The 15,659-nt window shown below is 48.8% G+C and overlaps 5 protein-coding genes across 5 annotated transcripts; 3 read left to right on the forward strand and 2 right to left on the reverse strand.

The window, feature by feature from the left end:
• Positions 1 to 1,590: 1,590 nt before the first annotated feature.
• FTJAE_6020 (f-box and WD-40 domain protein) lies at positions 1,591 to 3,946 on the reverse strand (the record flags this gene model as incomplete). Its single annotated transcript, XM_037352591.1, has 2 exons — positions 1,591 to 3,303; positions 3,380 to 3,946. The coding sequence occupies 2 exons, from the start codon at positions 3,944 to 3,946 to the stop codon at positions 1,591 to 1,593; spliced, it is 2,280 nt and encodes a 759-aa protein (XP_037206861.1).
• A 3,988-nt stretch (positions 3,947 to 7,934) lies between these two features.
• On the forward strand, positions 7,935 to 8,292 carry FTJAE_6021 (uncharacterized protein; the record flags this gene model as incomplete). Its single annotated transcript, XM_037352592.1, has 2 exons — positions 7,935 to 8,097; positions 8,150 to 8,292. The coding sequence occupies 2 exons, from the start codon at positions 7,935 to 7,937 to the stop codon at positions 8,290 to 8,292; spliced, it is 306 nt and encodes a 101-aa protein (XP_037206862.1).
• Positions 8,293 to 9,235: 943 nt separating this feature from the next.
• On the forward strand, positions 9,236 to 11,163 carry FTJAE_6022 (tRNA pseudouridine38-40 synthase; the record flags this gene model as incomplete). Its single annotated transcript, XM_037352593.1, has 3 exons — positions 9,236 to 9,405; positions 9,468 to 10,931; positions 10,983 to 11,163. The coding sequence occupies 3 exons, from the start codon at positions 9,236 to 9,238 to the stop codon at positions 11,161 to 11,163; spliced, it is 1,815 nt and encodes a 604-aa protein (XP_037206863.1).
• A 531-nt stretch (positions 11,164 to 11,694) lies between these two features.
• FTJAE_6023 (40s ribosomal s7) lies at positions 11,695 to 12,651 on the forward strand (the record flags this gene model as incomplete). The annotated part of the gene is made up of 3 exons (XM_037352594.1): positions 11,695 to 11,856; positions 12,149 to 12,231; positions 12,285 to 12,651. The coding sequence occupies 3 exons, from the start codon at positions 11,695 to 11,697 to the stop codon at positions 12,649 to 12,651; spliced, it is 612 nt and encodes a 203-aa protein (XP_037206864.1).
• Positions 12,652 to 12,913: 262 nt separating this feature from the next.
• FTJAE_6024 (dynactin arp1 p62 subunit RO-2) lies at positions 12,914 to 15,536 on the reverse strand (the record flags this gene model as incomplete). The annotated part of the gene is made up of 3 exons (XM_037352595.1): positions 12,914 to 14,285; positions 14,337 to 14,698; positions 15,246 to 15,536. 3 exons carry the CDS (start codon positions 15,534 to 15,536, stop codon positions 12,914 to 12,916), a joined length of 2,025 nt encoding a protein of 674 aa, XP_037206865.1.
• Positions 15,537 to 15,659: the final 123 nt, after the last annotated feature.

The raw sequence follows: 15,659 nt of genomic DNA on the forward strand, positions 1-15,659 counted from the left end.
GGAGGAGGAGGAGGAGGAAGAACACTAACCACTTCGTTCAAATAGCAACAATAGCGACAAGGAATACGAAATCCAAGAACACTACCAATATTCGAGGTTATAGTATCTCAGATTTCGAGACTCATCGCAGTTTGCGTGATGTTTTATTACCGATCAAAAGGAGAAAAGTCGTTTGCAAGAGCAACAATGCTTCACTTTGTTGACACCGGCGGGAAGAGTCAAAGAGATACAATAGCGGAGGTGGGTATGCAGACGGGTGGACACATGAATGAACATTCTTCTTCAAGATGGGCACTAGCATGTATGCAAACGGTCTTTATTAGCTAGAGTTATACAGCATCTTTGGTATGGACTTGAGATATATTGCCAATGCTTTCAATGGTATAGTGCTTAACGATGAATATGTTTTGTGATATATGATTCTATTGTCGTCTGTACATCACTCCTACTCTACAAAATCGTATCAGATAGACTGCACCGGCGCTTGAGGAGCATTTAGCTTTAAACTGTAGTCCCTTAATGACATATGATACGCAACAAAAGCCGTTGGGCTCATCATTGCCATAATATCATGCATTAAACAGCCATTAGGGGATGTCCTTGGAACTCCGAATTGGCAATGTCTCCTTTTCATATACAGTTAAGCAGATTATACCTATCACAAGTAGTTGCATTCAGGTCCGTGAATCAGTCGAGGGTGATGCTCAACTTCATCTCATCCTATGTCTCTAATCATAGAGGCCTGCATCACTTGCGAGGTGTTTATATCCGTTCGTCATAGCTCTACAATAGAGTATCGTTCCGATTTTCGGCCTTTACGTCATAGCTTTTATATAAAACAAAACGGTAAGTCCATGTGGTCTTGGACAGCGTGCATCCTGGGCTCAGCTTTATGCGAATGTGCTCATCTTACAGATACACCACCAGATTGTATCTTTCATTGCATCAGACTATGGCCTAGTAAAATTATGGAGATTACTTATGGCTGCACTCAGCCATATTATTTGTTAAGATGGAGTTAAGTATTTAGTGATTTTGTATACGTGAATCAGAAACCAGGGGTTGATGGTGATGAGGCAACATGGGTCATTAGAGCTCCAGCAAACTACTTTGGTGCAAGGAGACCAATTTCACCCGTTCACCTTACAAGAAGACACGTTTTGATCGATAATTTTCCACTTCGTTCTAGTCTGGAGGTTAAGCTCATCACTAGCCTATATAACTCATCCCCTGCCAAACTCATTGTTGATGCCATCATCATACTTCTTGTGAAAGAATTCGCCATTAAAGCGCCGTGTTGTAACAATCCCAAACCTAGAACTCCCAGGGACTTTTGACCGTTGACGCAGTACAGATAACCTGAAAACTTATCCGTTCCCCAAACCCCTATAAATGCACCCCAATTCCCGTGAAAAGCGACTGCCCGTCGCGTTGTAAATACTCCCGCTACCCTTTGATATTGTTGAAGACCAGACTTGGTCAGAAAAAAGAAGATAGAAAACGAGTTGTGCCACATGTGGCTTTTTGCGTTAGACGCTGTTTGGTATCTTGGAATGTCATCTAGTGATGAAGTCTCGTTGTAGATGGTGCTTAAGAAGGAGTACCGCGCTCTTCGACACGCTCTCCTTCAAAGCTGTACAACCGCACCTCGCCATCTTCACTGCCACTTGCCATGCGGCTGTCACTCAAACCGACACAGGTGACTGGGCCAGCATGGCCAGTGAAGCTCCGCTCACACTTTCCAGAGCGAGGTTCCCAGATCTTGGTCATGGAGTCATTAGCCCCTGTGACCACACGAAGAGTGTCACCAACAAGGCCCCAGATGCCCTCAACATGACCAAACATGCTGCGGATGCACTTGCCAGTGGTAGTGTCCCACAAACGGACCGTGTTGTCCAGTCCACCAGTGAGCATGTAGCGCGGGGGCAGCGGACGGTCGGGGTCGGATGTGAAACCCGAGCCATAAGCCGCCCGAGCATCGACAGGCTGCTCGGCAGTCGCTGCAGGGGGGCTGTTACTTCGACCACTGGATACGGATGCAGTGTCTGTGGTGTCCAGTTGAGGCACCTCATCAGGCTCAAAGTCAGCAGGCATCAGGAGAACTTGCTGGACCTGGCCAACATGGCCAAGGAATGTCTTGATACACTGCTTTGAGTCGATGTCCCAAAGCTTGACCGAGAGATCATCCGATGCCGAAAAGATGACACGCGAGGGCGAGTCAATTCGCACGTGGTTGACCCAGTCAGTATGACCTCGAAGACAGAATGTCTGCTTGGTATCAAAGCTGAACACCTTGACGGTCTTGTCGATGGAGCCGGATGCCAGAGTACATCCATCGTAGTGGACTGACAATACACCCTCGGTATGGCATTGGAGTGTGTTCAAACACTCTCCTGTTTGCCAGTTCCAAATCTTGATGGTCTTGTCAAAGCTGCCGCTAATCAACTTGGAATCGTCAAATTGAAGAGTGCGAACTGCCGAAGTGTGTCCTCGGAGCGTGCGCATAACTTCTCCTGTCTCGATGTTCCAAATCTTGATAGTCGTATCATAGGAGCCGGTTGCAAGGATGTTGTCGTCAAACTGGAGACAAGTAACGCCATTCTCATGACCTTTGAAGGTCTTGATGGAGCAACGACCAGTCTTCCAGTTGTACCCCACCTTGAAACGATCGCGATAAACGTCTTTCCATGGTCGAAATTTGCGTTCTTGTTCCAGCTGTTGTCTTGACTTTTCTCCGTTGCTCACACGAGAGCGTTTGGCAACTCGATCATCATGATGGTGTTCGTCTTCGGCTTGTCGTTTTCGTGAATCGCTCGATTGTGTCTCAGCCTCGTCGACGATCTCTACCACGTCGGCGGCATTCGGTTGTCGGTGAACTTGTTGATGGCGGCTCCACGCCGTCAATTTTTTCTTCTCGAGAAGAGGTAGACCCCAACCGCACTTGGTACATTTGCGATCAATGTGTTGTTCGCACATGCGGTGCCATACCACGTCGTCGTCGGCGAGGTTTCTCCATCTACGGCTGACTTGAGCGGCCTTGCAGAGAGAGACTGTGTCGAGATATGATAGGATCTTGTAGGAAAGTTCGGTAGGAAGAGCGGCAAGAAAGTCGATCTTTAGTTGTTCTTGTACCTCGCGTGATACAGTAGAGAGTTGAGGGAAGCAGCATTGTGTAATGATGCCCTGTAGCATCAACTCACGATGTTTTGATGGGGCAGCAGAAAAGAGAGACCAGACGTGAGTAATGGCTTCTTGGTCTGCGGATGAAAGACTGTTGAGTTCCTTCGTGAATGTCAGCATAACCTATCAGGGTATTTTACTAAGAGCCACGACAAGCCGAAGTGGCTTAAGTGGTTGAGGTTGGGGGAACTGGACTTACAGTTTGGATAAAACCCATCTTGGTCTCGTCGGCGGCGCGTCGACATTTCGAGTCGGGTCGGTGACGATAGCAAAACTTGCTGTTGGGATCTCTCTTTCGAATCGCAGTGGTATTGTTGGGATTTGGAGATAGAGGCATGGCTGTCTTTGCCTTGCCAAAGGGTGCATAGAGGCCAGGAATATGTTCCTTGAGGAACGGGCTGACGGTCTTGCTGACCAATTCGGAAGGCATCTTGACGAGACGTGGGTTGATTTCTTGATCGGATCGTTGTCTATCGCAATTGTTTTTGGAGGGTTGTTGGGAAGAGTTGTCGTCGAGGTGTTCGGAGTCGATGTCGGAGACTTTCAAAGAGTGGCCGTTTGTAGGAGGAAGGGGTGAGGATGAGTCAAGTTCTGTGGACGGCGCAGAAGCATGGCGATGTGTGGGATTTGTTATTGTATCCGAAGTAGGTTGCGAATCAAAAGATGAAGTAGGTATAGAGGAATGAAGAAGAGTTGAAGCACCGGGGGTTGCGACAGAGGGATCGGAGGAGGGCCGATGGCCGTTGACGAGCGAGGGGCTTTCCATGGCGCAGGCGCAGACTCAGAGGCACAGGAGTATGTATGTAGTACCAGAGTGTAGGTAAAACACAAGCAAGGGCCGGGCCTGGGGGTGGGAAATTGGAGTCGCGCGATGAGAAGGTGAGATATCGTAACTCGCGGGCCTTGATCCGGGGAAGAGTGGCAGAAGGGATCTGAGGCAAAGTGACTGGTGGATGGCGTGCTATGTACCAACGGCAGCACGAGCTTAGACCCCCGGTCAAGAGGCGGTACGACAAGACAAGACAAGACTACCTATGCCGATTGTGCTTGGTTCCAGAGGACGCTAATTGGATTGTGGAAGGAGGTGAGACAGGACGTGATTTGTTCTTTTGTCTCCGAAGGTTGTCGAGAGGATTCGAGATGGCTGATTGTACAGTACAGTACGTAAAGGTAACGAGTGGCTTGTTTGGTGTGAAAAGTGTAAGAGACCCAATCGAGTGTGACGTTTGTTGGCCAACCTTGATGAGAGAAAGATGGTTCGGGTCGTCGGGGAGGGCCCCCTCCTTTCCGTCTAAGCTGAGTCGACTCGTGCCAGAAATCTTTTTGACCAACACCCAACCCAATTGTCTGGCAAGTCTGGCCAAATGGCGGGGGAATGACAGGGAAAGAGGGTCTTTCACTACAACCTCGACTTTTGACTGTCGACCAATTGAAGTTCTAGATATCGACTAACAATTCATTCATATCAGTGCTATTCCCTATCATATCACCCCGACACTCTCTATCGTTCTGTTATCTTTCAGCTTCCTCTTCTCATCCTTTTGTGCGACCGCATCCTTCTTTCCATTCCAGATAACATGTACCCCCCTGTCAGCTTTTCCCGCACTGATTTGAGCCCTGGAGGCGTCTTGCCTGGTTGATTCTGTTCAATCATCTCTCAGAACCTCTTTCAAATTTGGGACCGAAATGGCGTTATCAGCGGCCGATCTCATAAAAGTGGGTCTGAGACACGGCACTCGGTCGGTATAAGTCAAGATGGCGGCTCTGCTGAGCGATACAAAGTTGATGACATTCGCCACTGAAGCATCGCCATGAGAATTGATATGGAATTTGAACATTTCAATATCAATCTCATGTCAGGGGCAAGGCACGACGTCTCACAGCATTATCAAGGTATCTGACGCTCTCGCAACTTGGCTTCTACCAGGTCATGCACCAGAACGGGGCGTGGACGGGGCATGACTGATTTTAGACTTGGACCCTTTGAGACCCTCAGAGAAAAACTCCTTCTGCAATAAGGACGGCACTGGCTAGACTGGACTGGACTGGCCCATGGTGGTCTCTTGCTTGAATACGATAATCCACTTCACGTTGACTTACATTGAATTTTCGGTGTTGACGGCAGATGAAAAAGAAAATGGATCCTCGAGTGCCGCCGTATCCTCTTCTCTGTTACATAACAAGACCCCATCGTCAGAATTCTCTTCTCAAGTCTCCTCTTTTTTCCGTCTTCTTTTCTCCTAGACTGGCAGACTGGGCTTCCTTTTTACTTTGCTGCTGCCCCTCTTTTGAATTGAAGCCTGCAGCTGATCATTCTTTTAACTCTGTTCTTTAATAGGCCGTTGTCCATCTTGCATATACGCCACAGACAGCCACGATGTATGTACGATAAACTCATACCGCAGACTCATCAATGCAGATATTATGCGCCTCGACAAGTTCCAGTAAGACCGTTTACTGTTCTGGAATATATCGCCTGAGATGATGTGATTTTGCCATGTCAATCGACCTCTTCTCGGTCCCATGTCACTATCTTTGTCATCACGAATCTTTCGCCATCCCGAGTTCCGAGTCGACTCATCTTCACCCTGGCAGCTTATCAACCACTCAACCCTGATAAACCATCACTTAATCAACAATCACGCAAGAAAAGGGGGAATTCTTTTGATCCGAGGCCTCCGTATCTTTCGACTTCTTAACTTTGTTTTCTTGCTGGCATTGGCTCATAGTTAATGTTTGATCATATAGCCAAGTCGAGACCTTGTTGCTCACTTTGCTGCCTGAGCACATCATCAGAGGCATGACCATGGCGCTGAACCATAATCCCATGGTTGGCAAATGGAATTTGGAGATGCCATGATTCTTGCTACTGGGGGAACCCTTTTGAACTCACGTTGCCCCCTTTACATGACCAAGCTTCTGTTTTGGTCTTGGTTCATCGTCTCTCTCATTCTTCTTAGTTCTTGCAATCCACGACTCTGCGACACCGACAGTCAATTATTGGCGTGTCATGATGGAGGATCGTCATATCCTAGCTCACCACTGACCAGGCTCGGAACTTTTTCTTCCACTCGAATGCATGTGTTTCGCACAGATCGCAGGGTGTGCCCATGCAAGACCATCTATAGAAGCCGTACACGTACAGGCCCCTACCAGCTTCCATAGATGCCCTCAGCCACAGGCTCCCTACTTACCTGCCTTGTCCTTCTAGGCGCGCGCTGCAATCTTGTTTCAGAGAGCATCGCGACATTCTACGGCGGTGTGGCGAAATTCGGAAACAAAGCAAAACATGCTGCCTCGTTGGTGTTTCTGACTCTGCCCAACGGGCACAAATATGCAGCTAGAAGGTTTTGCAAGGGAGATGATATCTGATTCTCGTCATAATAGCAGATGGATGAGGAATCAAGATCAGGATCTTTTGCATCGTAGACTGAGCTGGGCGCAATCTTGAGGTCGGGTCTGTCCCGACTCTTGCGCAATGTAGACTGTTGATGCTTCAGCGGTGAATATGTGAATTGTGCATGAATTGGTGATGATGATGCGTATCATCACAATTAGCGGAGGACTCGGCATAAGTTGCTCAGATTGGAATGTGACACGGTCAGAGAATCCATGCCTCACTGCAACCTTTCCATCAAGTATCGACGATGATCGATTTGACGTGCATTTTGACGCGATCACGACCCTCTGATATGCTTCGTGAAGCTCAAATACCTATGCATGCATAATGAGTGTATAATATGGTATTAACATTTGAGACTCTATCAACAGCCTCGGTGAGATGGCCGAGTTGGTTATGGCGCCAGGTTAAGGTTAACCTTAACACCAATTTCCTGGTGGAGCAATCCTCCTGGGTTCGAGTCCCAGTCTCATCAAAGAGTTTCTTTTTGCATTTTATATTCCTTGGTTACTATCTATTGTGACATGTGGTTTTTTTGGTGTTTATGACGCCCTTGACTTCTTGAAGCTTGGACGCTAGTTCAGCCTCAGCTGATGGTTCCTAGATGACAAGCTGCTATCGACATTGGCTAGCTCCCTGATATCGTCACAACAAACATGACTTCATCTATGATCTAATCACATCCCGAATTCACGGATAGCAACATCAGATTCCGTCTTTAATTTGCTTCTTCCGCCAATCTCCCCTTCAAACTCCACCGCGGATCATCTATCCCTTGAAGCACTGACCTCGATTCAAAGGCTAGCAATGCCTCAGCATCATCGATCGTTGATGCAACTCTCCCGTTGTCTCATTAACGAAACTCAAGATCGAACTCCACTGCAGTTGAAATAAACCACTTAACGCGTCGAGATCATGTAAATCGCGAATCGGTCGCGGTTAGTTGCTTGCCACTTGCATCACAATCGCCCAGCCACGCGACGATTGATCTAGAGATTAACCTCTCGGATCGAGGTTTTCAATTAAGGGATCAGGGGCACTAGGATCGGGCTGTTAAGTGCTTGCAGCAAGGCTAGTACCAAGCCGTGTCGTTGGTCCTGAGGAGATGATTCATTGAAGTGGTTATCCGTCAATGTCGTCATGGATAGATGCTTTTGTTTGCGGGCCATGACGGAATAGTGGTTTTTGGTGAGAATGGATGTTTCAGTTGAAGAGCAGAAACGAAATCTATAAGAAGAGTTATCTTCTCGAGTGAGAAGAAAGTATATTCTCACCTTCACTCAGTATTCACTCTCATCTACAACTCACCACTAACACCACAACCACTTCTCACACTCCACCAACAACTTTCATCATGTCTTCCGACAGCCTTCAAGATGCCCCCTCCGCCGAGTTCCAGGACGACTCTTACGTCTCTCGCCCTGGTGAGAAGGAACAGCCCATCCCAGTTCAGTCCGACTCAGATCGAGTTGAGGATCCCATCGACGGAGAGCAGGCCGACACTGATGCTCAGCTTGGTATGTCTAAATCCGTTTCTTTACTGGGGCTCTCTCTCTGACACAACAATAGAGCGTGATGATAAGGATGCTATCGACGAAAGCAACATTATCGAGGAGCGTACCCGAGGTGCTGCCCAGCCCAGTGGTACATACCAGGAGCCTGGTGATGAGGAGGGTCTCCCTTCTGACACTGGTCGAAGCTCCAACTATTAAACGAGTTATGAGAGCGTGAAAGCGTTTATTGGATAGCGAATGGATTTGTACGATAGAAGTTGGGAATGAAATGAATTTTGACCAGTTGTAATGACCAAATCAGTGAATGTGTCTGCCACCACTAAGTCCCTCTCGTAACAGCAAGTCGCCCATTCGTGTGAATAACATTACGTTTACAAACATACGTTGCCAAGCACTGCTTCCTCCTATGGTCCGAACCATTGATAATGGTCGGGTTGTATCCCAGTGAAGAACTCAGCAGTAAACCACTAACTACATCTGACCGTAATAATGCCAACATCTTGCAAAATGAGCTGTGTCATTTTCTGCATTTAATCAGCATTGTGACTGAAGTTATGTTTCAATGTATAAAATGCAGACTGCTATCTATGCTACGTCTCTTACATTCTTTCGACATTCGCACCACCATTCTGTGCCTCGCCATACTTTAAGTAAATATGGCCTGAGATCATCTAAAAGACTATCAATGTAGAAATTGGCTCTAGTAGATTTACTAATCTTGAGATGAAAGCCTGTGGCGGGATAAGCGTAAGACATTGGTGTTTGCATAGCAGAGGCATTATCTTGGATGATCAATTCTGTTTAATCTATTACTATACAATGAATATTGAATTCAACATAGAGAACAAAAACAATCAAAAGCAATTTCAAGTATCAGCACCCAAGTAAGCTATGAGCAGGAACAGAAACTCGAAGTAAAGATGGAAACTGATACTTCGACAGCACTTACATGAAATCTCGAGATCCAGGGTAGCCCCCCCACATGGAGCTCCCCCGCCGGGACCGCAACGGGAAGCCCCACTCACCCGCATCGAAAATCTCGTCGTCAACCAAACTAAAAAAAGTGTTCGCCGCGCGATAGCTACAACTTTTCTCTCTCTCGTCAGCTCGACCTTTCGTATTTGTCGCAACCGATGCAAACATGGCGGCAGATAACGAAGCTCCTGCCGCGAGCAGCGCCAACGAGTCTCGTCCCTCGGGCGACAACAATAAAGCCTCTAACAACAATGGCTCTGAGAATCGTCGCAACCCGCGCCATGACCACAGAAAGCCAGGCAAAGGACGATCAGAGAAGGGTCGAGGAGAATGGGGGTAAGTCTTGACCTCAATTGGTGAAATGAGTACAGTTGCCAACGGCGCTAACCAGATACTAGTCGTGAGAAGGGCGACAAGCGCAAGAAGAATGATGAATTTAAGGAGTTCAAGCGTCGCAAACTGAACAAGAAGGGCGATTCGGCTGATGGCGAGTCGAGCAATAATCCATTCTCCAAGGATGAGATTGCTGCTGAGGAGCGAAGACCCAAGCGAAAGGTTGCTGTCATGATTGGATATGCGGGCACTGGCTACAAGGGAATGCAGGTCAATGGCAACGAGAAGACCATTGAGGCCGATCTATTCAAGGCATTTGTCGCCGCAAGCGCTATTTCCAAGGCCAACGCCGACGACCCCAAGAAGTCAAGTCTTGTTCGATGCGCTCGAACCGATAAGGGCGTACATGCGGCTGGCAATGTCATCAGTTTGAAGCTTATCATCGAGGACGAGGATATCGTGGACAAGATCAACGCCGAGCTACCAGAGCAGATCCGAATTTGGGGTATTCAGCGAACAAACAACGCCTTCAGCTGTTACCAGACCTGCGACTCAAGATGGTACGAGTATCTCATGCCTAGCTACTGTCTTTTGCCTCCCCACCCCGAGTCTTTCTTGGGTCAAAAACTGGTTGAGTTGGCCAAGGAGCATGGTGTCGAGGATGAGCTTGCCGCTCGAATGGAGGACGTCAAGGATTTCTGGTCCGATGTGGAAGAGAAGGAGATCAAGCCCATCTTGGCCCGGTTAGACCCCGAGACCAAGGCCGCTGTGTTGGAGCGAGTCCACGTTATGGACGATGAAGAGGTTGCTGCACGCAAGGAGGCTGCGAAAGAGACTGAGGAGAGCGCGCCAGCGGAGGAGAAGCCTGCTACTGAGACACCCGCTGGCGAGGCTGCCGAACAAACCACAGAGCCCGAGGCTCAACAGTCTGGTCTTGTTCTAGAGAGCCACAAGCCCAAGAACAGGGAGCTTGGCCCTGTTGATTTCGCCCTTCGAGACATCAAGGCAGCTTATGTTGCCGCCAAGCGACGATACCGTGTCAGCACCGAGCGTCTCAACCGTCTTCAGGAGGCTCTTAACAAGTACAACGGCACAAAGAACTTTCACAACTACACTGTTCAGAAATCATTCTTCGATCCCTCGGCGAAGCGACACATCAAGTCATTCGTTGTCAACCCCAAGCCCATCATCATTAACGACACAGAATGGCTGTCTCTCAAGGTCCACGGACAGAGTTTCATGATGCACCAGATCCGAAAGATGGTTGGTCTAGCCAGTTTGATCGTCCGCTGTGGCACTCCCATGGAACGTATCAACGAGAGCTACCAGAACCAAAAGATGGCTATCCCCAAAGCCCCCGGTCTCGGACTCTTGCTTGAGCGACCGGTCTTCCACAACTACAACCGAAAGGCTACCGAGTCGCTCGGAAAGGAAGCGATCGACTTTGACAAGTACGAAGAGAAGATCCAAGCCTTCAAGGACAAGCAGATCTACACTCGTATTTTCACTGTGGAGGAGAAGGATAACTCGTAAGTACTGACGCATGCAACAAGTCGGACAGGGCTAACAAGACACGGCAGGTTTCACATGTTCTTCAACCAAATTGATCAGTTCAAGACAAATCACTTCCTGTGGCTCACAGCTGGCGGTATGAAGGCTGCCGAAATCGCAAGGGACACGACAGGTGAAAAGGTGCAGCAGGATGTCGATAAGCAGCTCGGTGATGAGGATGAGGAGGACCCCGAGGGCGGTGAGGGTTAGAATGTGTAACAGTAAAAACTGGATAGAGGATCAGGTTGTTTGATACGAAATGTTGTAAACGATGCATTGTTTCATCATCGGACGTCTCGGTGCTGTTTTCCACCATTGAAGTGGTTGTGAGTGTGGTTGAGCTGCAGTAGTTACACGGCTTTCGTGTCTTAGATTCAAGAAGAGTTGATTTGAAATCATGCATATTCATAAGTGAATGCTTCTGAAGCGCTGTGTAACTCTCAACTGGATTACTTTCCTTTTCATTGCGTCAAGCCACGAAACACGGGACGCTGTGTAAGTGAAGTCGATTACCCTTCTGGGCGATTGGTGACCAGACCCACTGACTTCAAGGTGAGTCCCGGTGTACTCAGTCCAAGCCTCAGGCATCAGCTTCTCACCGACGCACGGACCGCCCACAATCGAGCGAGGGTTGAAAACCCCAATTTAGCGACTTTTTCGAAATTGGTTACTATCAAAAATCCCAAGCAACACCATCAACTTCGTCGTCGTCAATCCCACGTAGTCGAACCAGCCGTCAAAATGAGCGCCCAGGCCCTTAACAAGATCGCTCCCAACAGCCCCTCGAGGCAGAACCCCTCCGAGCTTGAGACCAGCATCGCTCAGGCTCTCTTCGACCTCGAGTCCAACACCTCCGACCTCAAGGTTGCCCTGCGACCTCTGCAGATCGTCTCTGCCCGTGAGGTGAGAATACCATGAACCAAAAGAATTCCGAACTTGTGTACTCGTTTCGAGAAATCCTGTTCCCACATGAGAGAAATTGCATTGTTCCTCGCAATGGCCTCTCTCCGCCTCCCGACCGCGCACTTTTTCCCGTCGATATTCGAGAGATAATTGACTTGATTGCTGCGCTTAACAAATGTCGTCGGGGCGGAGGATGTGCCAGCCGGAGTATCATTGACTTCTGTGGAACAGGACGGGAAGCGGTCCAAGGTTTCGTCCTGGAGCTCGCATGCTGACTTGGGATCTTGACTAGATCGAGGTTGGCCACGGCAAGAAGGCTATTGTCATCTTTGTCCCCGTCCCTTCCCTGCAGGGCTTCCACCGCGTCCAGCAGCGGTAAGATATCCTCCCATTCTTCTAACCTCAGACTCAATACTAATATTCCTCAGTCTCACCCGTGAGCTCGAGAAGAAGTTCTCTGATCGCCATGTCCTGATCCTCGCTTCTCGCCGCATCTTGCCCCGCCCCAAGCGATCCGCCCGCTCCCGCAACACCCAGAAGCAGAAGCGCCCCCGTTCGCGAACTCTCACTGCTGTCCACGACGCCATCCTCGAGGATCTCACCTACCCCGTCGAGATCGTCGGCAAGCGCGTCCGCACCAAGGAGGACGGCTCCAAGACCCTCAAGGTCATCCTCGACGAGAAGGAGCGTGGTGGTGTTGACTACCGCCTCGACACCTATTCTGAGGTCTACCGCCGCTTGACAGGCCGCAACGTCAACTTCGAGTTCCCTCAGAGCGGTCCCGCCGACTACTAAGTCTGCGTTGTCTTTCGAGATGAAATAGAAGAAATGACTATTTTTTCCCTGATTCGGGGCTGGGAGTGTTTTTTCATCAAATGGTTGGTTGGTCAAAAAAGGGGCTTGGCGTCTTAAAGAAAGTAGCTTGATAAATGGTACAAGCAAGCTGCGTATGATTTGACAAGACAACTTAAACACTTCTTCCCGTCCATGTCTTCACTTCGTCCAATTACTGGGTATCTAGATCTATGTCTCATGTGCATGCATGCCTTTTCTATGTTCAATCGTGACTGATGCGGCCAACTCCAAGCACACACCAATAAGCCAGCTCCCTCCTCTCCTGAGCATCCTTTTCCTTTGCAGATGCTGTACCGACGTCTTGTTGGGAATCAGGCTCCCACTCCATCCTCACAAACATGGGTATCTCTAGAATATCCTCATCCTCCTTCAATGGACTCTTGTCCTTTTGACCGTCGAGTCGTAGTGAAGCGGGAACCACTTCCAAGATGATGCTGACCCAGTTGCGCCCTCGCTCCCAAATCTTACCGGCTTCAGGCTGACCACTGCTCTCTTCACCTTTCCGCTTCTTGTCTCTGTCATCGTCCTTCAGAGCATCATCCCACATGTCTGTGTTTGCATCAATATCAAATTGAGGACACAGAATAGTTACTTTGCTGGAGAATCTGCCAGGCGTAATGTTCGGCGTAGCAAGTGTGACCTTGATTCCATCGAACAAAGGGTTCTTGAAGGTTATAATGTAATGATGCGGGGTGAGGGGCTTGAGCGGTCGCTCTTCTAGAATATGAGGCCGCTGCGTCGTAGGGACTATTCCAACTGTGGGGTTGAGAGGCTTGATGGTGATCGTAGGGATATACGCCTTTGCGACAAGTCTGATCTTGAACCGTGTTGACGTGACCTTGTTTTCTGGCTTGGAAATAATATGCCGGCACACAGAGCAACGCTTAGACCGCTTTGTTCTGAGAAGATGTGGGATAGGCCGTAGACCATCCTGGAATCTCTGAGCCTCTGCTTGTTCGAGGTTCTGCTGTTTGGTAGCCGTAGCATCCCACCCCTCTTGGTGCAGTTTCTTAATCTGAGCTGATTCATCCAGATCAGCCAACTTGAGACCTTCCTCTGCCGAGAGAGCTTCACGCATCACATCTGAAGGACCATTGCGCTTGCGGGCATGTCCGTGACCAGTGTACATAGCCATGATACGAGACAACGACGCTGCGGGTGATCCATAGCCAGTAGTGTCGTTAAGCGGAGATATACCGCTCGCGGCAGCATTTGTGTCTGCGAGCTGCGACTGGTAGAATGACTTCAAATTGGCATATTGAAGGTCTGTATCGACATCGCTATCGGCAAGAGGTGGCTCATCTGGGTTCTCCTTGCGACGCTCCTTGAGTTCCTTCGCTGTGAGCTTGAGATCTCCTCCATTATTTATCTTTGAGAGCTGCGAGTGAATACCGTTAGGCTTGTCAAACTTGATGCCTATCTCGGTGGAGGACCAGTTGCAGTACTGGCAATACAGTGCATATTGAGGTCCTGGGATGTCGGCGCCAGGGTGTGACTGGTCTCTCTCCACGGGTGTTTCCATAACCTGGACAGGGCCGATACACACGGGACATTGGTAACAGCTTCGGGTACATCTAGGAGGCGCAAGTCAGGCTTGGTCTGGACCACGTCTTTGTGTTGTTTACCTATTCCCGTCGCTGCGCAAGTTACTACTGGGAACCTCAAACAGACAGTTTGGGCAGTAATATGTAACGACCTCCTCGTTCACACATCGCGGACATCGTATTTGCTGGCAGTCTTCGCAGTAGAGGAGGTACTCGAGAGGGTAGAGGCTGTAGTTTGAGCGAGGATCGCGGGGGTCAAAGGTTCGTTCGTCGGAGGATTGTGATTGACGCGCTTGGGGGAGATCGGGGGGAGAGTTGTCGGAACACGGACATTGGATGTACGTGTAAGGTATCACGAGCGCCATGGCAGTGCAAGGTCGTGGAGTTTGGCAGACTCGGGTTGAAGTTGGCAAGGGAGCTGTCTTGAAACTGGGGTCTTTGTTCTCGGTGTGAGGTGAGTATGTAGAGCTATGGTCACTTCGGTGAGGGGCCAATCAGAGACTAACTATACAGATTCATTCAATTAAATGAGTGAACTAGTAGTAAGAATAAAATAATCATGCACTTCTATTTGAACTTGACAAATTGATTCATTTGATAAAATCGCAGAAAGCAAGTGAAAAGCGTTGACTGTCTTCAACACTCTCACGCTCAGTCTCAGCTAACAGCCTCACCGGGAATATTGGAGAGCTGAGTCGGTTTAACATTCCTCTCTTGACGCTCATGAATACCAGCTTAACTCTGGATCATGCGTATACTCTCCTAAACTTATACTGACAGACAGACAAGAGCTATTTAGCAGGGCTTATCAATATGAACATCATGACCCCTGGTGTTGTGCGTCTTCCTGTATGCAGCCCCGAACGGACTTTTAACTCGTGGGGTACAGCAGCCAAGGGCTCAGACACCTTCTACCCATGCGACATCCCCCTCATGTAAGAAGGAAGGCGGCGATTCAACCTTTGACAACGAAACAAGCGACGCATTTACTTTAGTTAAGGATTGCCGAACCATTATCAAGAATATTGAGGGAGATGCTGGCACCTTGTGGAAACGTCTCGTTGTTTGGAAGCCGCATCGTTGACCTTGGGTACCTGTGCATTCGGAATCGAGGCTACCGCGGTCAATGTGAACGCCGATCTCAACTTGGGTGGACAGGATGTCATCGGAATGATCAGCACCGTCGTCGAGAAATATGGCTAAGGCGGGAAGATCGGTGCTAGTGACTTGAGCTGTAATGCCACTGTGAAGAACCAGCCAGTTTGGTGGGGGATCTATCATACTTGAACAGGCTCCCTGTACTATACTGCGCCTCTAAATAAGTATAGTTAACTTGAACTAGAATGAGAACGGACTCGGAACTATTTAGAGAATTTAGTCATCTTTTTATTCTTTCTTTCACCA

Source organism: Fusarium tjaetaba (genome assembly GCF_013396195.1).
Source record: "Fusarium tjaetaba strain NRRL 66243 chromosome Unknown NRRL66243_c0000116, whole genome shotgun sequence".
Classification (NCBI taxonomy): domain Eukaryota; kingdom Fungi; phylum Ascomycota; class Sordariomycetes; order Hypocreales; family Nectriaceae; genus Fusarium; species Fusarium tjaetaba.